General features: G+C 36.7%; 2 protein-coding genes across 3 annotated transcripts in view; one reads left to right on the top strand and one right to left on the bottom strand.

The window, feature by feature from the left end:
• The window catches only part of RUNDC3B (RUN domain containing 3B), a 52,401-nt gene extending 40,215 nt beyond the window's left edge, over positions 1 to 12,186 (top strand). The window contains exons 9-12 of one of the 2 annotated variants that reach the window (XM_084213014.1): positions 5,514 to 5,660; positions 6,031 to 6,146; positions 7,180 to 7,355; positions 12,050 to 12,186. In XM_084213014.1, coding sequence (XP_084069140.1) covers positions 5,514 to 5,660; positions 6,031 to 6,146; positions 7,180 to 7,325 — 409 coding nt within the window. In that variant the 3' untranslated portion in view covers positions 7,326 to 7,355; positions 12,050 to 12,186. Of the gene's footprint in view, positions 1 to 5,513; positions 5,661 to 6,030; positions 6,147 to 7,179; positions 9,473 to 12,049 lie in introns of those variants that run through there. The other variant, XM_084213013.1, reaches the window with a different exon arrangement.
• Positions 12,187 to 12,727: 541 nt separating this feature from the next.
• On the bottom strand, positions 12,728 to 25,350 carry SLC25A40 (solute carrier family 25 member 40; the record flags this gene model as incomplete). The annotated part of the gene is made up of 9 exons (XM_084213033.1): positions 12,728 to 12,843; positions 14,417 to 14,498; positions 14,842 to 14,951; positions 18,186 to 18,359; positions 19,586 to 19,710; positions 21,319 to 21,386; positions 23,159 to 23,265; positions 24,414 to 24,473; positions 25,257 to 25,350. The coding sequence occupies 9 exons, from the start codon at positions 25,348 to 25,350 to the stop codon at positions 12,728 to 12,730; spliced, it is 936 nt and encodes a 311-aa protein (XP_084069159.1).
• Between the last annotated feature and the right edge of the window lie 240 nt (positions 25,351 to 25,590).

Here is a 25,590-nt window from a genome sequence, read left to right as displayed (position 1 = left end):
GCAGCACGGATGGAAATGGGCAGTAGTTTGTCAATTGCATTTTATTTTTTGTGTGTACTGGACAAAAATATATCCTGCATGTGCTTAATACTCTCAAAATGTTAAATCATTAAATAAACATCTCAAAATAATAAAAGTTGAGGAAATCTGCAAGTAAATGTTCTGGAGAGTACCTGACAAACACAGGGTGAGTGAACAGTAGAGGAGAAGGATGTTTATTGGAAGACTTCACTAATCTTACATTTCCTAACTTCTTAAATACACAATTAAAGAACTGGAAGTCAAGAGTGTGCAGAGATATTTCTGGGAATCGCTGTGTAAACCTGATGAATGCTTTGGCTGCTTCTGTTATTCTTGAATAAATGTAAGTAAATTTACAGGCCTGGAGGGAGCGTATGTATCTGCAGGCACTTATTTCCACCCTGGGAGTATGTTAGTATTGATTAATCTCATCAGTAATCTTTTGTAATAGGCAGGAATTCTTTAGCAGGATGTTTTTACTTAATAGGCTTTTTTCTTCTTTTTGAACACGAGCCTAATTTTAATAGTAGCTCTTGGTATAGAGAAAAAAAATACAAATGTAAGGCAAATTTTGGTTAGTTTTTAATAATGTACTTTAGTATTAAGATGTTCTCATCTCTTTTGCTGGTTGTTTTGCCAAGGAAATTATTACTTACAGTGGTATTTTCAATTTGTGTGGAGTTTTTTCTTTTTTTTCAGATATAAAAAAAATCCCACCACAATTCAAGTGGCCTAAATGTTATCCTGGGACAACATGGCAAGAGTTTTTATATTATACTTCCCTTATATAAATGCATTGTGGAAAAATCTATGCTGTGCAGTAGTACAAAGGGTACTTGGTCATTTTAAAAGAAATGTCCTCGTTTCAGCTGGAATAGAGTTAATTTTCTTCCTAGTAGCTGATATAGTGCTTTTTGAGATTAATGTTGGTAATAGACTGATGTTTTGGTTGTTGCTGTTGAATGTTCTTTCTCTCCCCATTTCTTCACTATTTGATTATTTTATAATGTTTGCAGAACTTGAAACCCTATATGAAGTTATCCTACAGAGGTGTTGTTTGGAGTAAGGATTGCTAAGGGTACATCTGTTAACTTTCTGCAGATTATGGAACAGCTGCTGCTACTTTTTTGCCAACATGATTGTAAAGAGATGGAAATAGTTGTAGACACAGAGGATACCAGTTAGTTGGATGGGAGAGGGAAAGCTCACAGGCTCTCAGGCAATCAAGAATTTTTTCATGGCTAGATTAGAGAATGTACCATAAATAGGTTTAACCCCCCTGCTCTCATAATATGTTCTCACATAATCCTCCTACACTGCACAAGACCCCTGCACTCTGCTGTCCCACTGTGTCAGTCCAGGATACCTTGTTCAGCCATACCTCACACACCACCTGTCTTTCATCCAAAACACAGCCATACAATCTCTTACTAAGATCTACTGTATTCTCCAGGTACCAACTGCCTTCCTGAGACTACTACTTTTAGCCACTGTTTTTATCTTCTTTTCCAGACTGAAGGAAAGGAGTTAACAGCTTGGTGTATATGCTTGTTTTCACTCGGGTTTAATTGTATTTCCTTGGTTTTTAACTTCCTCCTTTAGTAAATCCTATTGTTTCTCTCTTACTTACCCTCTTTTCATTTTGGAGTGTCCTTGCTTTTACTCCTATATCTTGCATCATCCTTAAATCCTCACAAAACCAATAGAACCATCTTTTATGGAACTTTATTGAAAAATAGAACTGCATACTCTTTGCAGTCCTGGTGCGAGGAATAGTCCTGCCTGGAACCCTGCAGCACCTCTGCACAGGGCTGGCCAGCCTGGTTACAGTGTGTGCATTCTGGGGGGCAAGAGCACTGCTGTAGAAATTCAATATGCCCTGGATAAAATAAGGTGTTGTCCTTGGAGAGCTCTTAACCTCTAGAAAGTGTTTATCTTGTCTGAACAAGAGCAGGACAGCACTAGATAGTCTTGCACAGCTTTTTTCCACATTGAATTTTGAAATTTATATTTGCTTTTTTCATTAAAACTTGGTCATATTTTCTTCCTTTTTAACTTTTTCTGTAGTAAATACTTTTGTATCCACCTCTTTTCCTGTTTCTGAGTACTTGTAGCAGGATCATCTTTCCTCATGGTGATGAGGAGTGTGAGGGTTCTGTATGTTGGGTTCACATGGTGCTTAGGGACGTGGTTTAGCGGTGGACTTGGTCGTGATGGGCTTATGGTTGGACTCAATGATCTTAAAGGTCTTTTCCAACCTAAATGGTTCTATGTTTCTGTGCAGTTTAATACTTTGACTCTTCAAATAAGAGTTTGGTTAAACAAATGTTTGGCTAAACAAAAACAGTGCCAGTTTTTGCATATGGAGAGCATTGCTGTCTGCAGGCAATGCCTCTGCTGCAGTGGAGACGTTTGATACTTGGAAAATGTCTGCAAAAGAGCTAAGAGCTAAACAATCTACAAAGCAGATAAAATAGATAGTAACAAATAGCATCTGGTGTGAATAATTTTTTTAACTTTTATTGTCTATGCTACTATTTTATATATATTTGATACTGTGCTTGGACTGATTTTATAAATACAAATCTACTTTTACATATTTTTAAAGATTCAAAATAAAAGCTTTAAGAAGACAATATTTAGTTCTCAAATATTTAAGAGGAGAATATTTAGTTCTCCTCAAGGTTATCCAACTTGATGCCTGGTTTTCTTTCTGAGCATGGTGGAGTGGTTTAAGAAGTGATTAACTGAGACTATCTTTAAATGTTATGTTAAAATTCCTGGAAAATTTTGATGAGTCTTTGCTTCAGAATTTCTTTGTTCACACAGTAAGGTGTAAAGATTTGTGGAATATAGAATATAGAAATATTAGATGTATTCAATATAGAAACATATGTCAAAAGTAAAAATTCCCCTATTAGGAACTTGTCTGTATTTGTGTGTCTGCGATAGCTTACAGGGGTTGTCCAAATGGAAATTTGCATGTACATGTTACATGTGTGAATTTGTATTTAGGCTCTTTGGGCCTAGTTCCTCATATAAACTGGGTCCTGTTTTGAAACTTCTGTGAAAACATTCAAGATGTCCTTCTGAATAAGGAGGTGATGTAATGTACCTGGCAAATCTCATAAAAACTTGCTATCTCTGTGTTTCAGTTTCCTCAAATCAACAGACCTGTGGCAGCTCAGTGTAATGCTCAATGTTCCCCAGGGAATTAGGGTTATTACATGGGGAAGTGAATACCATGCAAGATACTTGAAATTATTGAGAGCTTTGGGTCAGCAAAGTGGTTATTCCTGTAGAGCTCTTAGGAGGGTGAGGGTGTGGATCCCTGGGGAGAAAGGTTGTATGCTGAGGGAATTAGTCATCTAAAACTGAATCTGTCTCCTCTGTGAAACTCAGCTCCTGTAAGTTCCTTACTGAGCTTACTACTGTCTTACTTTGTTTTGTGGCAAATTTTGGCTCTTTGGGCACTGTTATTGGCCCTTACAGAAGTTCCTGTCTAAACAGTTCAAATACCACCAGAATAAAAACTGTATTGTAAAAATAGACCCGTTGACAATGTTATTGGAAAATTCAAGTAAATGTATGTGTGCCATGAATAGTTATTTAATTTGCTGTACAGTTTGGCATTTTGGATAGCAACATGGCATTTGGCTTTGAACTTCTGAGTGCATTTGGTAAGGAGATGAGTAAATTAGCTTTTTGCTTCAGGCCAGAGATAGTCAAACTCCTTGTAGAGCAGCTTTTTACTATTGTCTTGTATTTTGTGGATTAGAGGACTTAAAAACCAATTACAAAATGCTCTTGCTTTTATTTCTAGTTATTCTACAGCAGTATAAGGGCAGATCAAAGGTTGCTTTGTGCTATTGGAAAAAGGCTGGTCTTGTCTTGGAGCCCGAAAAACTATGTACTTTCCTTATTTCAGTATGACTTTTGGCAGGTGATTTCCAACACTGGCATATTAGCTTCTTCATTTCTAGAATTTTAGAAAACTGTTTTGCTTCATTGGGAATATGAGGCAAAACTAATTTGAGCATTTAAGGTATTAAGTTTAGATTTTTTAATATAGTTATAGATATCGTTACTAGAAATTGTGAGGTGATAGAAAACAGAATAACTATGTGTTATATATTTTACCTGAAAGCATACAGTGGAATTAACATGTCTGGTTTTTAGTTCATTCTGGAAAAGTATTGAAGGGGGGGGATGCAAGGATGTTCAAACTGCAAAAAAAATTGGTGTTGAGGGAGGCATATCACATTCCCAGAGCGGGCTTGCAAAATAGCTGGCCTGGTAATTACCATTATGCTGGCAGAAATAGCCTTTTAAGTGCAGTTGCCTTTCTTTATTGCTTTTGTAGAAGGATTGAAATGTCAACTTTTTTTTTTTTTTGTTCCTAAATATGTCTCAATATGTTTCTAAGTTGCTTCCCTTAGGAAAAGCAAACAGTTTAAGATTCTTTGTGAAAATTGCAGTGTGTTGGTCACTTTAAGTGGAACATCTGGATGGTCACTAGTGGTGTTCCCCTGGGCTCGGGTTTGGGATCGGTCCTGTTTAACATCTTTATTGATGATGTGAATGGGGAAATTGAGATCACCCTCAGTACATTTGCAGATGACATTAAGCTGGGTGGGAGTGTTGATCTGCAGGGGAAGGCTCTGCAGAGAGCTACAGACAGACTTGATCAATGGGCTGAAGACAATTGCATGAGGTTAGAGAAGGTGAAGTGCCAGGTCCTGCCCTTAGGTGACAAGAACCGCCTGCAGTGCTACAGGCTGGGGAAGGAGAGGCTTGAGGGCTGTTTGGCAGAAAGGGGCTTGGGGGTGCTGGTTGGCAGGTGGCTAAATGTGAGCCAACAGTGTGCCCAGGTGGCCAGTGGCATCTGGCCTGTATCAAGAATAGTGCTTATTGCCCTGTACTCAGCACTGGTGAAGCTGCGCCTCAAGTACTGCATTCAGTTTTGGTCCCCTCCTTCCAAAACGGACATTGAGATGCTGGAGTGTGTCCAGAGAAGGGCAGCAAGGCTCGTGAAGAGTCTAGAAACAAAATCCCCAGAGGAACATTTGGGGAAGCTGTGGGTGTTTAGTCTGGTGGAAGCTCAGCAGGGACCTCATCGTTCTCTACGGGTTCCTGAGAGGAGTCGGGGTCGGTCTCTTCTGCTGTGGCTACAGTGACAGGACCCAAAGAAATGGCTTTAAGATGAGGGGAGATTCAGATACTAGAAAATTGTTTTTGCTGTTCAGGTGGTCAGGCTGAAATAGGTTGCTCAGGGAGATGATGGAGTCACCATTCCTGGAGGTGTTTAAGAGACATCTGGGTCTGGCACTGGGTGATGTGGTTTAGAGGTTACAGTGGCAGTGCTGGGTTATGGTTGGACTGGATGATCTTGAAGGTGTCTTCCAACCATGATGATTCTATAATCATCTTTGTCCTGTTTTTCCTTTATCTTAAGGAATTGCATTTAATATACTTTTTTTTGGTATTTACAGAACTGTGCTAAAGAATAATGACTTGAGATCAAGACAAGAATTAACTACTCACCTCACCAATCAGTGGCCTTCCCCAGGAGCTCTGGATGTCAATGCTGTTGCCTTGGACACTCTACTCTATAGAAAGCACAATCAACAATGGGATGAGTAAGTTTCATGTTTGACTCGCCCTTAGAGGAACGGGGAAACTGAAAATCATGTATTTCCCTCAGGCTACTTTGGAACATATCCTATTGGAGTCACTTGTAGAGTGATTTCAGTGAAAGGTCACTGGTAACTAAAATCAGTTTCTCTTGCTTTCCGTAAAAATTTTCTTCCTTTGGATTAATTAAAAAAAAAAGGCAGAAAATTAAATCATTGCTTTAGGAAAGAACTGGCTTTGGAAATAAATAAGAGTAGTGTTTAAGAGAAGAAAGATTAACTGCATAGTGTTATTTTAGAAAACTTTTTAAGGAGACTTGAAGATGCCTAGTTAGATCTTTAAATGTGTTGCTATCAAATATTACTTGCTTTGCAGGAAAAGTTTTCAAAGTCTGGACCAACTTTCAGCAGAAGTTAGTCTTTCTCAATCCTCTCTGGATCCAGGTCACTCACAGGATGGGAAGCAAGATGGAATTAACTTGTTAAATGAAGGTACAGAGCCAGTCTAATGTCCTCCTTTGATTTTGTTCTTAATAGTTCTGAATGTCAGTCCCTGTGAGACAAATTTTCAGTGTGAAGAAAATACACATTGAAAAATATATTTTTCATTGTTATGCAAAGTGTTTGTTTCCCTAAGAACTCTGCTTCAAATAAGTTTGGATTTATGAAGATACACACCCCACTCCTCTGTACTTAAAGCTGAGCTTCAAATGTCCTGCACATCTCTTCCTTTTCCATCACAGAACCTGTCAGCTTCACTGCAAGGAGGATCTGCTGACATCTTTCTGCTATAACAAACTCCTTATGTTTCCTTTTTTTGGTTTTAAAAGAATGATTGAATGCACTGGATTTGCAACTACCACTGTCATTCTTACATGTTGTACTTAGCATTTATCTGGAGATGTAGCCGGACAGTGTTTCCATTAGAACAGAGAGAGGAACATGATATGAACTGTCTATATAAATGTAATATATGCACACACCCCTTTCAAACCTGGATGGCTATCGAAGCTTAGCTGCTCCATCTTGTGGGCAATTCTGAAAAACAGGAAAATGTTGGAAGAATTCTGAAATAGCAGTATTTTGGGTATAGAATATAAATTGTTATAAAAGAATCCTTTTTGTATCTCATCAATTCTAAGCTTTAAATAGATTTTTCAGTACAAATCCTTAGTGTTACATAACTGCTAAACTTTCTTTTTTTATAATATCAAGGATCAAGAAAATGGATTTTTTTTCCTTTTTAATTGTAAGCAGTATTAAATCTAATTTAATACTAATTTAATCCAAGACTGATTTCAGCCCAGCCTGTAAGGCATGGGTAGGGATCTCTGCACCACCTGGATAAGGAAGTTGTGCTGTAAGTTGTCTTCCCAATCGCATTTATGAAACATGCCTGTGCTGAAGCATACTATGGAATTCACAGTAGTGTAGATTAAACAGCTTTTTCTGTTCTCTCATTTTTTACGGTAAACTAATCTTGTGCTGCAAAAATTATTAGCTTAATTCGTATTTTTCTTCACAGGAAAGGAAGACACTCCATCATTGCTTGGTCTTTGTGGCTCTCTTACATCAGTAGCAAGCTACAAGTCTCTCACAAGTCTGAAATCAAGTGAATACCTTGCAAGTCCCACAACAGAGATGACAAGTCCAGGCTTAACACCATCCTGAGATGCACACAAGAAGGAAGAGCTTTCTGTTGTATGCATTTGGTTTATGTTCCATAAGATGACTTGCAGTGAAGACTGCTAGTTCTGAGTTAAAAAATAAGCTGCTTTATTTTTTCTTGTCACGGATACCTTTATAATTCACAAACCTGGTCAATTTTCATTTGCTTCTTCTTTCACCCAGAGGACTTTTCAGATATTCTATTTTAGTCTGGAATTATTTAAATCTCTTGGTCAGGTACAGAATGTATAATCTGATGTTTATGGCTGTTTTTAAAATGAAACAGTTAGAAATCAGACCCATACTTAAATGCCATCAGCTTTGTTTCTCCTTGCACTAGCCTGGACCGGCTCTGGCCACTGTACTCTGCAGTGCTTTAAATATTTATCAACTCCTGCAGAAGAGACAGGGAATCCTGAACACCAGTCTTTGTAGGCAAATAAATACCTAAAAATCCAGCTTTTCATCTGTGTATGTTGTGTAGGACCTCAAATAGCATATTTAACCTATCAACAGCTTCTCTCAAGTTGACTCAGTGTTGGGTTTTGCATTCCTGTTAATATCATGGCACTTGGGAGATGTCCCAGTCACACTGAAACACAAACACTTGAAATTGCATGTGAATAACAAATGTAACTTGATCATATAAATCAAGCATACATAGAGATTTGTAAATGGTGAGCAAACTCACTAAATGCTTTTAAGTGGCCTGGGTTACAGATAAACTAACATTAAACAAAAAGTTTCTTGCTGAAAAGATGGGGGCTATGGATGATGGGGGTAAGCATCTTGCAAAGTTTGGATTCTCTGTTTATTGGCAAGATCCCAAGGAGAGTGAAAAAGGGGAAACTATGTAATGACTGTATTTGTGTGTTAAAAGACTTTTCTTATCCCTGTAGTAGTGCAGTAGGTATTTTTCTTGCTTAGGTAATACAGCAGAAATTCTCTAAGTCAGTTTCTTCAAATTATTTGCCATTGATTTAAATTACTGATAGGAGAAAAAAAAAAGGGAGACATTTTTTTAAAATGTAACTAACTTTCCAGATTACCCTACAGTTTCAAAGTTTGCAAAATAATTTTTGAACTGCAAACTATATTCTTAATTCTTTGTAAGATACAATGGATCCTTTATCTATGAATTTTGCTAATCAAGGTAATGCTTATCAGTATGATTAGTAACTTTTTAAACAAAAGTGAAATGCATGTAAGTATGTTGTATTTATAAGTGCTAGGGAAAATGCTTTTTTGTGCCAAAGAAGTTTCATAAATTGTTTACATGAGTAGCTGCAATACAAGACAGATTTTTAATTATTGCTTACTCCTAGGTGTTTACAGTATGTCACTACACTGTACAGGTTTACCTGATTTGCCTCTTGTGATGGTACCTTGGCACTACTACTTTAAACTGGGCATCATAGGGTGGGCTTGAAAGAAAGAAGATTCATTCTTACTTTAACTGAAATATTTAGTCTTTTTAAGTAGGAGGATATGCATTTCTGGAACTCAAGGCACTGGCACTGTTGGATTTAGCTAGAGGATAAGAATCCATCTCCTCAGCTCTCTAGTCCGTGCTGCTGGATGACACTACATCCATGGCAGGGTACACAACCACTGATGCTACTTTAATGCAGAATTTTAAAGCAGTTTAACAAAACCACCAGGTCTTTCAAGCCCTTGTGTACCCACATGGTAATTTCTCTGTAATAAACTCTGACCATTCAGTCTTTTCATACACCTTCAGAATGGCCATTACTTCATGGAACGTTTTTTTGTTATCACATTTAGCACCTGTTTCTTGAGTAACATTATTAAATATAAATTTGTAAATTAGAGATGCATTTTTACTACAAATAAAATGAGGGAATCCAGATTCCACAAGTTAACATTCTGCATCAATGTACAGTAATTTAATCGGTCTTGTTTGCTGTTAAACACTTCTCATGCCACATCAGTGTTTTGGAGGGGGCAGTAATCATGATCTTCAGTCATGTTCACTGATGGCTCTTTTTCTTAGAGCTAAATGTGTTGTTCAGCTGAAGTCTTTTATGTAGTCTGACATGTGTTTCTGGGTGTCATTTTGTGCATGGGCAATCAGTTATGTGCATCTTTCTCAGTTCTAAACATTAACCATTTTTTAAAAAAGAATTTTAAACCGCCAAAACTGTATGTTTTGTTGCCTTGACGTTCCATGAATGTTGCATGTAAATTAAAAATTTTGTATCATCACTAGTTACAAGTTATTGTCTCTGTTTTAATCACACAGGATAAAGTAAAACCATTCTGTAAATTGCAGCATTACTGAGTTTATAGCAAATACTTTTCTTGCACAAGGGGGAGACTGGTTTTCTTGGTCTATATAATTCAGTGTCATCCAATATCCGCTGCTACTATGTTCTTTTAGGCTTTATTTTGTAAATTTAACTTCAAAAGTCACAGTGGAAGGAGAAACAGTGTTAAGCATCTCCTCTGGCAGCACCTAATGTCTTTACAAGTAGAGCATTTTTCAGTGTGTGAGGAATTTTCACCATGGACTGAACTCCATTTCTTGGGTAAAGCACACCCAAATGGCAGTGTCTTAATGATCTAATTACTGAGTTACTTTTGTATCAGCACCCCCCTCATTAAAATACACAAAAAATAGAATTCAACAACTGCATTGAAAAATGCATGAAAAGAGGAAGGTAGTGAGTGTAGTTAAAAAATTATTTAAATCCTACAGAGGCAGCTCTGATTCAGTAATTTGAGTGCCTACAGGCAAGTGCAGGGCTGCAGCTGTTCTTACCAGGAGTGCAGCACACGGGGCAGAGGGTGGCTGTGCCTATGGCTGCAACCTGAACACGCTCTTCCCTTCAGAGGGGCGCAGGGCTGAGTCAGGCTGGCACACAATCGCCTCTCCTTGGCCAGCAACCTTGGCCTTCCAGTGTGCATGGCCTGGCCCTGCCTTGGAGCAGTGGGACAGTGACAACTGGCACCTCCCAGAAACAGGTGCAGGAGTGTTCCTGCAGAGCACCTGTACAGGCCTTTGGCATCAGTGCTTGGGTGGGCTTTAATTTCTTCGAGTATTACCTTAAACAAAAAGCCCCTGCTGCCCCATCAGTGTATGCACCATGCTCTCTCAGTGTCTAATGAACATAAGTATTTTTCCAATTTTACAGAATTTTTCATTTAAAATAAACCTGAGAAGCTTTTATAATATGCACTTACACAAAATACAGAGCTGCAAATAACAAACATGTACAGAATGAAACACATAACAAGCAGCAAGAATAAATAAGTATTTATTGAATTCACTCTGTGTCAACCTCCTTACTGAGAAATAAATATATCTTATAATTAGAAACCCAAAACATTTTTAAACATAATTTTAAAACCCAACTAAAATGTTTAGGTTAATTTAATCATTTTCATTACTAAAATTTTACATAGTGGAAGTCATTATTCTTCATTGCTATGTCCAGCCTCAATTTTTCTTCTCTTTCTCCTTTTTTCTTTTGTTCTTCCTTCCTTTTTATTTTTTCTCTCCAGCTGCAAGAGAAGTCACAAAAGCTTCAATGATAGTTTAAGGGTGATGTGCATTTTCTTATTCTTTATAAAAAAGTGAACTAATCCTTTGTGAAAGTTAAAAATGAAGCTTTATTTAGTTACCAAATATAACGGTAGAAATTCACTGGGAATTCTAGAAACCATCTTCACAGATTTAAATTTGTCACAACTTCCATCATATACTTTGCCTTCATACAATTGGACGAAGAAGAACTATGGATGTTGATTCTTTTTTTCATTTAAATGAGAAAAGAAAGACTTTCCATATTCGTACGTGCTGATCATTATGGCACAAGCAGGAGCAACTTTAAACAGCCGTGGAGTAATACCTGCCCAGAAGAGAAAGGGAAGTATTCACTATTATTTGTTTTCAGAGCCAAATGCTGCAGTACAATGTGCTGATCACAATATATTGATACCACAGTCTATCAGTTTAGAGCTGGGATTCTACTTGCTCACATGCTTCAAAATACTGAATTTACTGGCTGTAGGTATTACTAGTGTAATAACCTCATGCCCTCACCTCTGCTGCCTTGTGTGGTCTGCCTGCCTCAAGTCCATTGTGCCTCTGCCCCTTCTGACTCCACACAACTGGAGCAGCTGGACCTGTAGGGCTCCTGTGCTCCAGCACACAAAATGCTGGAGCACAGAAGCCCAGCATTCTTCTTTACTAAAATGAAGAACCCTGGTCACATGAATAAATGATGGAATTTAAGTTTTAAAGGTCTCCCATTATAGTCAACTGTGATCTTGCCAGTGGAGGTTAGAAAGTTATTCAGTTTAGAGAAGGGAAATAAGGCTGAATCCCTTTGTCCACACACAACCAGCCCTCTGCTTCCACTTGAAATGCAAAGACATCTCCCCAGTGCAGATGACACACGACCCATGGAGAACTTGTGTGCCTTTGGAAGGGCAGCAGGGAGCCAGGCAGGCAAACCCCAGTCATCTCAGCTGTGTGGCCAACTGAACCAAACTGGTGGCTGATCAAGAGTATCTCTAAACTCTGCTACCCATGTATCAAGACTGAAGCGTGTTTTAATCTATTAACTGAATTCAATATCAATATTATTGATACTGGGTGGTGTTTTGCATTCTGTTAGCATCCAGTGCTCTGAAACATGCAAAGCCTGTTACCCAGCTATGCCATCTCTGTACAGCAAGTAAAGCAGTTTAATCTCTTTCAGCAAACACAGTCCTGCAAGGCTTAAGCACCGGTGCACCCATTCACACCAGGGCCCCCAACGAGCCAATGCAGTGTGGTGAAGTCTGGTAAGTATCCTGGATTTGGAATGTCTCTTGACGATGGTCATTTCAGTATGAGCAACAATAGGATTTTATCTCAATATTATTTTAATCTCAATATCTTGTCATTTCCACCTCAGGCTGCCAGAGTCATGCAGCAGAGGGCCAACATTCTCCCTTGTCTTCCTCTGGTCACCTAAAGAAGCTTGTCTTGCTGCCCTTGACATCCCTGGCCAGGTTCATTTCCTACCCTGATCTCTGTCTACTTGGACCATTCTCTGTGACAGGTTACCTGTCCTGGCTTCCTTATTGTGTCTGAGCTTGTCCAGGAGCTCCTTCTTCCTCCATACAGGCCTCCTGGAGTTCTCACCTGACTTTCTCTTTGCTGGGATACATTGTTCCTGAGCCTGGAGGAGGTGATTCTTGAATATTAACCAGCTTTCTTGGGCCTCTCCTCCCTCCAGGACTTTATCCCATGGTACTCTACCAAGAAGATCCCAGGAGAGGCCAATGTCTGCATGTCTGTTGCTTTATATATGCAAACTATTGCATAACTGACAGTGCTCACAGAAATGGAAATATAAAACTTACGCATTTTAACATCTACAATTAAGAACTCTCTAGTCTGAAATTTTTAAAGATAACAAAAATTTACCTGCAAATAATCCAGTAATCCCATTTCCTGCAGCAATTTTCCTCATAACTGCCCAGGTTGATTTACTGTCCCTCTGTGGAACTCAATACAGTACAAGACAACAGTGAATTAGGCAATCCATGCAATGCCACAGAATGATATTTTTAGAAATCAGAGACAGTCACAGACGTAATTGTTAGGTTTAACTCCTTTTTTTGTTAATTTTATCCATCTTATTTATACAGTATGTTAAATTAATACAAGTCAAAACAGCAAGACATGGAAAAGACCTGTAGTAAAACCTAGAATAAGATATATGAACAGCTACTATAGTCTTTACTGGATTGCTGATACAGGTGCAAAAAGCTAGAGCAGTTTCATAGAATACATTCATCAGAATTATCCCACAGCCCTCAGAAGCCAAAAATCATTTTTGCATGGACAAAAATATTGTCAAATATTTTGAGAGACAAAATGTAGATGCGTAGTCAGTGTCTAACTCTAACAGTAACTGGTTTTGGAAAGAATTACACTGGCACAAATTAAAGATTACCATAATGGAATTTAAAAAATATAATTTAATCTTATTAATATTAAACAAATAAATATATGGCAGACACATGTTTCAAAGTGGTGTTAGGGAGGAATTCTTATAGTCATCAGAACAGGAAAATAATTAAAAACAGTAACTATGTATATTTAAAACTTTAAAAATACTTGTTCTGCAATCAAATGGTAATAATTTTTTTTCAAGAATTATTCTAGGAAAAAAAAAATTTTACCTGAGAGAATGAAACCTCATGCCAAAAAGTGAGCACTTATTTTCTAAGCAAAAACTATTTGGATACTCAGCCTTTTTAACGGTCTGTAATCTTAAAGCCATTATATAATATTTATTTAGTTTAAAGTAAGTCCTTCACTGGTCCACATGCCAAGCAATGGAAAAGGTCTTATATAAGACTTCAGTTTTATAAAACAGTGCAGTGCTCTACTGACAAGAGCAAAACAAACTTCCTCTTTCATCCTTTAAAGATGTTGGGACATTCGTTAATATACCCTCGAAAATAATGTTTTTGAAATCTCAGGAAAAGAAGGTAAAAAATACACAATCTGAGCACAATATTTTCTCTTTCTACTCTAATACTTATCACAGCAATATTGCTATGTAGGAGAAAGTGGTAGTGAATGTTATTCTGAAGACTTCTTCAATAGACCACTGCTCACCTGAATATTTGCTATGAAGTAAATTTTTTGCTTATTTAAATATAACTTACGTCAATCATAGAATACTTTGGGTTTAAAAGAACCAAAGAACCTTTATTGGTCATCTAATCCATATGCAGGGACATCTCAAATTTGGAATTGGTCTGCCTAAATGTAATAGCTTTGGATTCATTTGTTCCAATTTTATACCATCTTATTAAGCTAAATTGTACTGAACTCACATCCTTTTCCTCTTCCATGCCATTAATGAAATATGGTATTCTCCTAGGAGATAAAATATATCTTATCTAGATACTACAGTTTGGGGAAGAAAAAATGCCTGAGTGATAAAATGTTTGCATATACTTTAGAAGTGGCAAATATCTAAAATTCGTACCACAAGCCATACCCAAACACTATATTTTATTTTTTGAAACTCTATAGGGTTTTTTTATTCTTACCAGCAACTTACTTTTTAAGGTCTCATTCTCCCAAAGTTGAGTCTGCCTATGTGTTTTCACTACATCAAATGGCTGAGTTAACACAGCTGCAATCTATCAGGAAATCAGTTTTAATGTCAGTGCACAAAAAATTAAAATTTAACCCTAAATTTTTAAATTAAAGTGCACACACAATTTAAAACTAGATTTGATATTCCAAGCACATTATATTTTTAAGTCTTGTATGTCAGAACACTGTAGTTTATTCAGATTTATTGAGTCAGGTTAAATATAGACTGAATTCAGTCAGACTTTAAACACACCGCATGTGTTTAAAGTACAAGCACCCCAAAAAATACAACATCTCTGAGAGAATGATCTAAAATCATACATTTTTAAAATTGTTTATTAGTGCTAATAATAAAGAATAGTACTAGAAATGAAATTATATACTTACAGAGCCAGATGCTGCTCCTGAAGTAAAAGAAACAAAAAATGTGGGTTCATTTGCCCCAACTTCCTTGCACATCCTCTTCTTGAAACGTTCATAATTATACCAATACATTGCTATGATCACAAAAAAATAAACTTGCATTACAACAGATTTGTATCTCAAGTACAAAAATTCTTATATGAAGTCCAGATATAAGAATTCTATGGCAATAGAAGCAAACAGAAACAAGAGCTGAAAGCAAAATAAGTGTCCTGTGTAATGACCCATGGACAGATTGCTGTGTTCCCCTTGTTCTTCATATCCCAAATTTCTTCACATGATACAAATTAGCCTAATCATTTTGTCTTTCCCTTAGGTAACGCCTACCTTCATACAATCTAAACCAAGCACCATAAAACTCACTTTCAATTTAAAATAAAATGTAGGCTTCTAATTACTCGCTTTGTTTTCAAGCATATTCCACAGATCTCAGTAATTCTATAAAAACACATTTCATACAAAATGAAATGTTGCCCAGGGCTGCCTCATACTTTTTTGAGGCGCAGTATAAAATTTAATTCTGAGAGAAGCAAAAAATATAATTTTGCTCCCTGGAATTACTAATAGGGAAATGCCTCTCTGGGGAGTGTCAAAGGAAAGTCCAGAAAACAACTTTTAGGAATAACATCTGTTTCTGTGACCATCTGCAATTTTTCTGCTTTCTAACTAAAACTTCAAATGATATACTACTGGGCTGAATTAGAGAGTAATTCCTCATGGCAGTTGGTTGACTAAATACTGCAAATGACAGCTCCATATCCTGAAACGTAACAATGTTCAGAACCGAGTTCTAGAGTTTGTGCCAGCAGAAAAATTGCACAGCATTTTCTTGCCATCAAGACTACCAGCACACATGCCTGGCCTCCAACATTTTACAAAAGTCCAAGTAGGCAGTATCTCAGAAGGCATTCTGAGGATTTGAGGAGAACCTACTATTGAAATGTACAAAACCCTAATTTAATATAAATTATCTAAAACCAGAATTTTCTTTAGCACCTACAGGACGCATTTCCCTGAACACCGTTTACATTTATATTGTCTGTGACACTGCTTAAAGAAAGACTCAAATATTATTATTAAACCAGTTTTTGTGTTTATAAGCATTCATAACTTAAGTTTTGTTCAGCCTTGTTAGCATCCCAAGGAAAATGCTTGAAACATGTCATAAACACTTGGAACAGAGTGGAATTCTAATTATCCTGTGCTTCTTGAGTCATGCTGTGCTGTTTGACAGTTTTCAGTAGGACCTGCTTTCTCAACTCCATGTTACACTGATTTTAACTCTTGAACTCCCTGCAGCAAAGTTGCAAACTGAGAACACCAGAGATTCGGCTGCTGTTGGGGCATCATTCAAACTGAATAGCTCAGACTGAATGTACAAAGGAAGGACATCATAGCAGATAGAGAGCAGTTATGAGGAAAAAATTATCAGGAAACACAGTTGGAAAAGGCATTAAGCAGTATTAAACACCTTTAGCTTTACATAAGCAGAATTTTGTGGCATTTGGGTTTTTTAAAAAATACATATATTTCTTTACTCATGCTTCTACTTGCCTGCTCACTATTGGTTGAGTAGTTCTCAACATGCAGCTACTGCTTTATAGATTAATTTGTGTCTCTACCATCATGCCCATAAAGTACTGGGCATAGATGAGTGAGTGGCTACTGGCTGTCCAGGGAAAGCCAGAGCAGTGTGGAAACTGACTAAAAATCAACAAGCCTGGCTTGGAGCAATGGAGGAACAGCAGGTGTGGACACAAGAACCTGAAAAGGGCTGAGAAGAATGCACATCACCTTAGTGCCCTCTTCCTTGTGTGCTCCCTCTGATCTTCCCACTCTGTTAAAAGCAGCAGGGGGAAGGAAGCTCACTAGCTCCAGCCACACTGCTACAGACAAAAATCAATAAAAGAATAAGAGTTTCTACTTGAAGTCAGACAGCAGGAATCAGATGAAGAATTTGAGAGTTCCCTTACAAACCCTAGAGAACAGCCTAAGAGAAAACTGCATTTGGCAGAGAAGAAAAATAAGTAAATTAAAAATTTAAGAGGAAACACTTCAGACAAAAGAGTCAGATGAATCCTGCAGTTGTCTTTAGCCTTAGTGAAACCATATTTTCATAGGTCAGAAGCCTTCCCTATTACAGAAGACTGAATTAAGTCCCATCAAGGAACTGGATCTTTAGGCAGGAAATACATTCCAATCACAATCTTCAAACACCTTCCAGTAGCTAAGTGAAGGAGAACAGAGCATTATAAATTCTGAAAAGAAGACAGCTGAAATAACTTGGTTCAATTTACTCAACTACCAACTGAATTTACTCAACTACCAACTGCAATTTTAAAGTAAATATCCTCATCACACCCCTTTATGTCTCAGTTTCGTTCATGGCCAATTTGAAATTTACTCTGAGTACACATATCCTGTAACAGCCCAAACCAATGACTGGCCCACCAGATTTATTAGAAACACAAATTAAATTAGATATTAGATCATCTTAAGAGTGAAGTAAGACAACAGAGATAGCAGGTCAAATACTTCAAGGGTACTCTGACTCCAAAACCAGTTTTGAATAAGAATCTTTCCAAAAATAGGTGTGAAGAACTTTTCTGGGCCAACATAAAGTGTTTACAGATTCCTGGTACTACCCCAATGACAGAAACTGCTTCAATGACAACTGATGTCTGATGATCCAAAAGCATTCTGACAAAAACAGGCCTTAAAGGGACAGGGACTTTCTGGTGCTTTAGCAGTCTCCCCTGTAATATCTGTCCCAGTTACCTTAAGGAATAGCCCTAGAACTAGTTATGCTTTGAATCAGACTTTTCTTCTTCTAGGCTTTCAGCTTTTGAGTCTTGCTAAAGAGTTTTTTGGAGCAGTTATACAAACAAATTCATCTTGCTTAAAAAAAAAATAAATCTTGAAGACACTACTGTGTCACTCTCTGTACATGTTCCCAAAATTATGTAACAGAACACTTAGATACAGCATGCTTATCAGAAAATAGCCACTATTTCTATCACAGAGAAAATTTCTAGCTGAAACTCTTCAAAAGCAGTCATTGTGTAAGCTAAAGATGAGAAGAAAGAGTCTAAGTAGAGAAAGGGAATGTAACAATGAATCCTTATCTGGTGTCCACAAACAAAACGGCGGGGGGGAAGGGGGAATCACATCTTCAGAGAATTTATAAATAGAAACACAAAAAAAGTAAACCTCAGTCATTCCTAAAGCCAACTATTAAAACTACCTAAAAGCACAGAAAAATAATATAAATAATATAAACAAAAACCTGCATGGAAAATAAACCTTACCTGAGAAAGGTACATCTCTCAGAATAGTCGAAGCCCAGCCCTGCCACAGGGAGAACCACCCATCCACAGCCACTCTGGTGCTGATACGCAGGTACAGCTGCTTGTAGGAGGACCTGCGATACTGCATTTGAGTTTTGATCAGCTCCAAGGGACTCACCACAGTGGCAGAACCAACTGCAAAGGAAACATGGCTTTTTTAGAAAAATCAACATTTAACAGCACAATTTCCTGAACAATCAAGTCATGTCTTACCTTATTTTATATATTTGATTATTTTCAACTCTCCCATTTTCCTTGAACTAATTCTCAAAATAAGTTTCCTTTCCAGATAACAATAGTATGCCTACTCACAGTACCTATGTTTCCAGTTTGGGTTTTGGTTTTTTTTCAATGCTTGCATGTTTTAAGCAATGTATCATGTTGAGAATCCTCATTTTTCAGATTTAACATATAAATAGGCTGAAAATGTCGAGTACTTACACTCAATTATTTTCATTAGTTGCCATTTTAAACTGTAGCTTGGTTAAGTCTTGATGGTTAAGTCTTCTTTTTGTGTTAAGGACAGAATTGTGGTTACAGATTTAAGGTTTTGTTGATTTCTAAGCATTGAACTCTTATTTTAAACTATCAAGAATGATTAGCAGGCAATCTGTATCTGATAAAGTAACTCTTCCATCTTGCACAATGGTCAGTGAGTCATCATTCAGTAACAAGCTACCATCACACATCTAACAGACATTCAATATTTTACTAGATCCAAGAATTTTTCTTCTGTTGCTGGAATAAGATTTTATACATGAATTTAAAAGTAGGAACAGCCTACTATGAAAAATGTGCTACACCACCACAAAATAGCAATTCTTTCCCCACTAGTCTGCCAGTGCCCCCATGGTTGTCACAGGTAGAATATGGAACTGCATCATCAGATCCTTCTAAGAAAGCCCTAAAATATATTATCTGAGTTAATTCTACAAAAATAGATGAGGAAAAGGATAAATAAAAGTAAGAAAATATATAAATTCCATCTACATCATACAACAGTAAAACCAGTACAAGTCCAATTTTCATCTTTGTTGTAATTACCTATGTACCTTACACTATAGCAAATAACAATGTTTATTATTAGATTGATGGCAGAACAGACTTAAATTAAACTGGTAGAAATCTAGAAATATAAAATTTTGAACTAATTACAAATGTAGTGAAAGTCTTTCAGCAAAACCAAACCTCATTATTCCTGGTTAGAGGGTTCTGTTGCCCAAGAAACACTGGGTAATGACAGTATTCCTTCCTATCCCTCATTTAAACCCACAGCATATTTACTTTAAATAAAAGTCAACAAAACAAACCCAAGTAAACAGCATTGTTCCAGTTTTCTCTTTAAACAGAAGACAACTTACATCTGCTTAAGGAACCTGCAATAACTGGAATGTGCTCATCATGCTTTCCTGGTCTATTTTTCAAAGCTTCACATAGCTGATCATAGCAGGTAAAATAGATTGCTGTGGTAGGAATTGCCATTATTCTAAAATATAAGAGAGGAAATTTAAATTAATACCAGGAAAGCAGGAGAATAAAGTCAACTGTCTTGTATTAATATTTTACTTACATTTTTTAAAAAGTTAAATCTCTAGCTGTGTGTAATGGATTAATTAAAAAAAAAACCAACAATAATCCCATAGCTTTGATTAACTGCTTCTAGTTCAGAGTTTCAAACCCACACACTTCTCAGGTTTTCATTTAATTAGGGAAAACCGTAAGTAAAATGATGGTAGATTATCTCAGTCAAAATCTATTCCATACCAGCTCCAGAACTATTTTGATAAAGAATGGGAAGGGAAAGATCTGAAAATGAAGAACCCAAACAAAATATTACTGAAGTACTACTAACCTTAACTTTTATTTATGTAACAATTGGATATTATGCTCTTGATCAACAGCCATGATACTCACTACTTGAGAGACAATGTAGTATGCAGAAATATAAGCTTTTTCCATACCAGCAAAGTAGAGACTGTAGCAGCAATGGGTAGATTCAATAATCATTCAGTGTAGGGGTAAAGCACCACATCTTACCATAACCTGGCAATTACACTTCTGTGTTATATCTGTGCCAATACAGCATGTACCACCATTACCAAAAACAACCGAGGACCGTCATGCTTGGAAAACCAACATGGCTTAGTTTATATCTTCTCTTCTACTTGTGTGACTTTCTCCAGTAAAGAAGCTAGTTCTCTGCTAGAGAACAGAACGTGTACTTTGTAAAAAAACTGTAGTGACTGGAACAGTGCAGTCAGGTCCTATGGTTTGTATTTTGAAATTGCCACATACTGGAGGGTAGACAAGGCTGAACTCCACCATGAGTTACTTTTTTCTGCCTATACACTGAGCACTGTCTGCAAATCAAAAGTGCACCAGTGCTTCCCACTGAGCACTTCCTGCTTTGTGCCTTACAAGTTTAATACACATCTTAGATTCGAGAACTTTTTTGGTTTATGAAGGAGAACATAATTATAGAGGTCTTAACTTCTATCTGTACTAGGTTAATATGAATAAAAAGATAAAACAGTTTGGGGCTGTAAAACCTAAAGAGAAGACCAGGAGGAGATCTGATTGCAGTGTTTAAATATGTAAATTGCTCTTGTAGAGAGAAAATGAATTATCTGTTTATCCAGATAGAATAAAACCCCAAAGTTCTTTGAAATAAAGAAGATGATTACAAAAATTAAGTGAGGGTAATGAGGTGGAACACCAGAGTGTCTGGAAACAGCTGTGCTGCTGATAGCAAGTCATTAAGTAACAAGATGCAACAAGAATATGTTGAAGACTGACCCTCTAAGTGACCAGGTCCCATCCTGTGATTTGATGATGCTATCAAAGGAATGGTTATAGTAGGAAAAAAAATTAAAAAGCAGAATGAGAAGTCTATTGATCCTGCTTAACAACTCAGAATGTATCAGGCAAAAATTATACCTTAGACCTTTCTGATTGAACTGATTAGTCTGAAACTTCAGAATTGACCAAATTTTTAAAACAACTTAGAAATAAACATACTAATTTCTCAAAAATAATTAAGTAATTTTTAAACAATAACTTACAGCATGTTACCAAAAAAAACCATTCAACTTACAGAGTTGGGGGAAGCCCACTCCACAGTGACTTAATTCCCTCTATTCGAATAATTTTCACAAATGCATCCTAAAAGTATAACCAGGGAAAGAGCAATAATTAGCTACAAACTTTTGTAGTTAATAATACATTTTAGCTGGCAGAACACAAAACTAATGTCTTTAAAAGTATGTTTCTAAAATGGCTTATCATTGTAACACCCCAGTTTTATAACTGCTTACACAAGCTATGTCAGCTACATAAGCTTAACCAAGCAAACAGTTCCACTGTGCTGAACAGAATAATTTATGTGACTGAAATTAAGAATTTCCTTCCATCTTTAAAAAACCAAAGTACTAAGTGTTTATCAGTGACTGACAGCCCTATGAATAACTATTTTCAGTACTAATATGGTATTGCAGCAATTTGCAGAAACTTCCCAAAAAAATCCACTAATTTTTTTTTCAATATGTAGCAGAGTTTCTAGGCATGAAATAGCAACTTATTCTCAAAGCTTCTTCAATACTTCCTCTGACAATGTGACCCCACACATGCAATATGTATACACTATGCCATATACAAGCTTTCAATTATTATTAGAGCTGTCCTGTATATTCCCAGGAGACTGACAGCACAAGAACACTAAACCTCGAAGATCATTCAGCTGAAATCACAAGCAAAACCACAAACTTTTTTATTGTCAGGATCCTACTTTTCTTAAAACATCTGGGGAAAGAGGTTGGGATTCAATGGATTAGAATATGCCCATTATTACAGAGCCTCAAAAGATAGAGTCTGGCAGACCACAGAAAGGACTTAGAAGAAGAAAAAAGCAAATAGCTTTAGAGGAGACAGCCTTGATGGACTAATCCTGTGAGGTAAAAAGCTGAATGGAAAAAACTAAGAAATGGTCTATTACAACAAACCTGACTAGCTTTGAAAGGAAGCCAAGAATCCCTAGAGGTCCTAACATGGTTTAACAAAAAAGACACTTTTATACAAGCTGATTACCGTCTTTATAACCCAGCTTCAACAAGTTTACAAGATAAGATTATTTATTTTTTTAAAAAAGAAGATGAAGTTGTATGATAGTCATTCTTCTTTAAGAATCACCTTGTTATGGCAAAACCAGACATAAATTAATGTCTAATAGAAAACTAAGTAACTTTCTAAAATTACATAGTAAAGGTAATTGAAAAAAATCCCACTTGTTATTAATTGAAAAAACCTTTTAAACTACTGAAGACACCCTTTGCATTAACATCCTATTGTCAAAATTTTAATTCTGAAAAATCCTTGATCATTAGGTTTATTTTCATTGCAGAGTCAAAAGAAAAATTGATTAATGAACCAGCATGACAGTATCTGCCAGCAAGTCTGGTTCAAGTGTTTAGGACAACGCTAGTCCTACAAATCTAGATACTTGACAGGATAGAGACTTCTCTGGATAGGTAACTTGACACAGTGTCCAGAGTGTTTAAAGATCTAACTTTAAATACTACCTGCACCATTAGTTCAGCTCAGAAGCGTACTGGGAGATGTGTGGGCACAAGGGATGTAAGCAGGAAAGAGGAAAATATTACCTGCAACCAGCAACTGCTGCCAATGTAGCTTAAGTGGGAAAAATGAAATCATAAAGCCAGTAACCTGTAAGGAGAGCTGTGCAGATGCCTTCTTGTTCATGTTAAGGAAGGAATATATATTTTTTTGCAGACAGTAAAAAGTATCATCAATCAGCAGTGTAACCACATGAAGGCCCTCTCAAATTATAACAGATTCCAGTAGTACCCAAAAAACCCTGAAAACTTCAGAGTATGCTACTTAAAAATGCACAGTTTTATATAAACGTAAAATGTTCTTACCAACGTTCCTTTGAAATGCCCAGGTTTTTTATACCAGGCTTTGCTCTCCCCATTTTCACAAACATATACATGATCCATGTGGCCATTGGAGTATACAAAACACTTTCCTAAAAAATGGTGTATAAGAAAATAGTTAATGCTTGTAAGATTGTTTTTATGCAGCAGCAATTTCAAATTGCATAAAATGGCAACACAGATTTATCTCTGGTTAGACACAGAGGGGCAAAATAATTTTGGTAAGTCAGTAATGACAAATTAGGTCGAAGGAGAGAGGGTACAAATGTACTACTCAGACTGCCCAACTAAATGGAACTGCCTTCACAAGGCTCTAAGCGACATTTTTAGGTTATATTACCATCTGCTGAAAGGTAAAACTAACACAAGACCTGAACTTGTAACTGTGAGCATCATTCAGACTTTTAAATCTTTTATTAAGTAGCCTCAGCATCCACTTCAAGTGGAGGTATTGTATCTTATCTGTATTATTATTATTACATCTTGGTCTGTATTTATATTAGATCATGCCCTCCATTTGTTTTTCATTTCTCCCACATTATGTACTTTCAACCTGTTTGATAAAATATGATTCCCATTACAAAAACATACTTCAAGCTTCACATTTGCAGATTTCTGAAGGCTTTAGAACTTACTCAAAAACAGGACAGAAGGCACAAGTATTTTTCCTAATTTAATTTGCAAGTGTGACTGCAAATACTCACCTCCACATTCAACATGAAATACCAGTCATCTTCTTTCCTTTTAAATCTCATATACTAAGTACAAGTAAATAGTAGGAACCATTAGCACATCTTTGAGAGCACAATATCTTCATCTATTTAGAACCCAAGTGGCAAGTGACTTGTTAAGACTTCTCCATTTCAAAAATCTCTGGATTCTGGAGGAGATGAACTTTGATATAACATCCTGACCACATAAGCCCTCTGATGAAGTATTTATTCATTTAGTAACAGCTTTTTATTGTTCGATTCAACTCAGTATTAGTTGTATGTTCTGCCAGAATGAAAATACTGAGACAGGGAAAAAAAGCCTGTTTAAAATGATATGTATGTATGGGACTTTTTTTCTACTGTGCCTGTTTAGTACATACTGGTGTGTTGCTTTTCCCCACCCCCCAGAGTTATATTGGAGAAATAAACATTCTGCACCTCAGCACAGCATTATGACAACTATCAGCTAAATACAAGAGCAAAAAGCAAACTGTGAACCCCATTACACTACATATTTGTTTGTTTACCGTCATGGAATGGATTCCTTTGGGCTTGCAGACGAGTTTTGATAACATCAAGAGGAGTTACTAAAATGAAACAGAAGGCATTTAGAAACACCCTGGATGCCCTGAAAATGTAGAAGTTTACAGATGCCTTATCAGGAACTTCTAGAACCCTTTTTTTGTTTCCAAAGTTGGGGGGGGGGGGGGGGGAACAACAGATTTTACAATGTTATCAAGAAGAGAGAAAAGGGATGTTAGCAGACAGAGACATTGCTATCAGAGACAAAGGAGAACTACACACCCTATATGTTTTGCAAAATATCAAATCTATCTTTTCTAATTTACTAACAGATGCATAGGCATGAAATATGAGAAATACACAAAGCTCATTCAAAAACCACTGTATCATGTTGTCTGAAATTGCTTTTATAAGTAGCATACCACAAGGCATGCAAAATCAAATTTTGGCCTCCAGCATATAAAATAGCATAGCATTCTTCATGTGTTTGTTCTTTTTTAATTACCTGACCATAATACAACTTTCAAAAAAAAAGCTAAATTCACTATGTACTTTTCTTTTTTGCTGCATGTAGCCAATATGTAAAACACTGGAGTTCTTGAAAAGTAACTGAAAGTTTACTGAACATTTCACTGCTCCCACTGCAGCCCTTACAACTATTACAGGCTGAGACATGCTGAATGCTGCAGTGCCTGGGCAGCTGGACCATCTTCCTCTGAATATATTGGCTGAGGGCTTGAATCCACACATTAGTGGAAACATACATAAGCAGACATCATGCTGAGTCAAACTGAAGAGTAATCACTTTGTAAGATTCTCTCTGTGGCCAACATCATAGTTTGCCTTACCAAATAATGATGTAATTATAGCTCCACAACAAGAGGCTATTGCTTGCTGAACAATGGTTAGTTTTTGTATATTGATATCACTCATTTCAGCCATGGCTTTATCCCCAGAGAAGAAAAACCTGTTAAGGAACAGAAAAACACATTGTAAGACTATGCTCAAAATTTGCAGAAAAAAGTCAAGGGATAAATATTTTCAATTTTCATTACTAAGTCATGTAGAACCAGGACTATTCCTTTTCTACTTATATAGAAGCATCTCAGCAATTTTTGAGATTATTTGAGCCATGTTTTGCAAGCAAGTTTTCTAAAAACAATAAATCTTCAAAATCCTTCC

This window comes from Fringilla coelebs (genome assembly GCF_963513975.1).
Source record: "Fringilla coelebs genome assembly, chromosome: 1".
NCBI lineage: Eukaryota > Metazoa > Chordata > Aves > Passeriformes > Fringillidae > Fringilla > Fringilla coelebs.
This window is presented reverse-complemented; position numbering and strand designations above follow the sequence as displayed.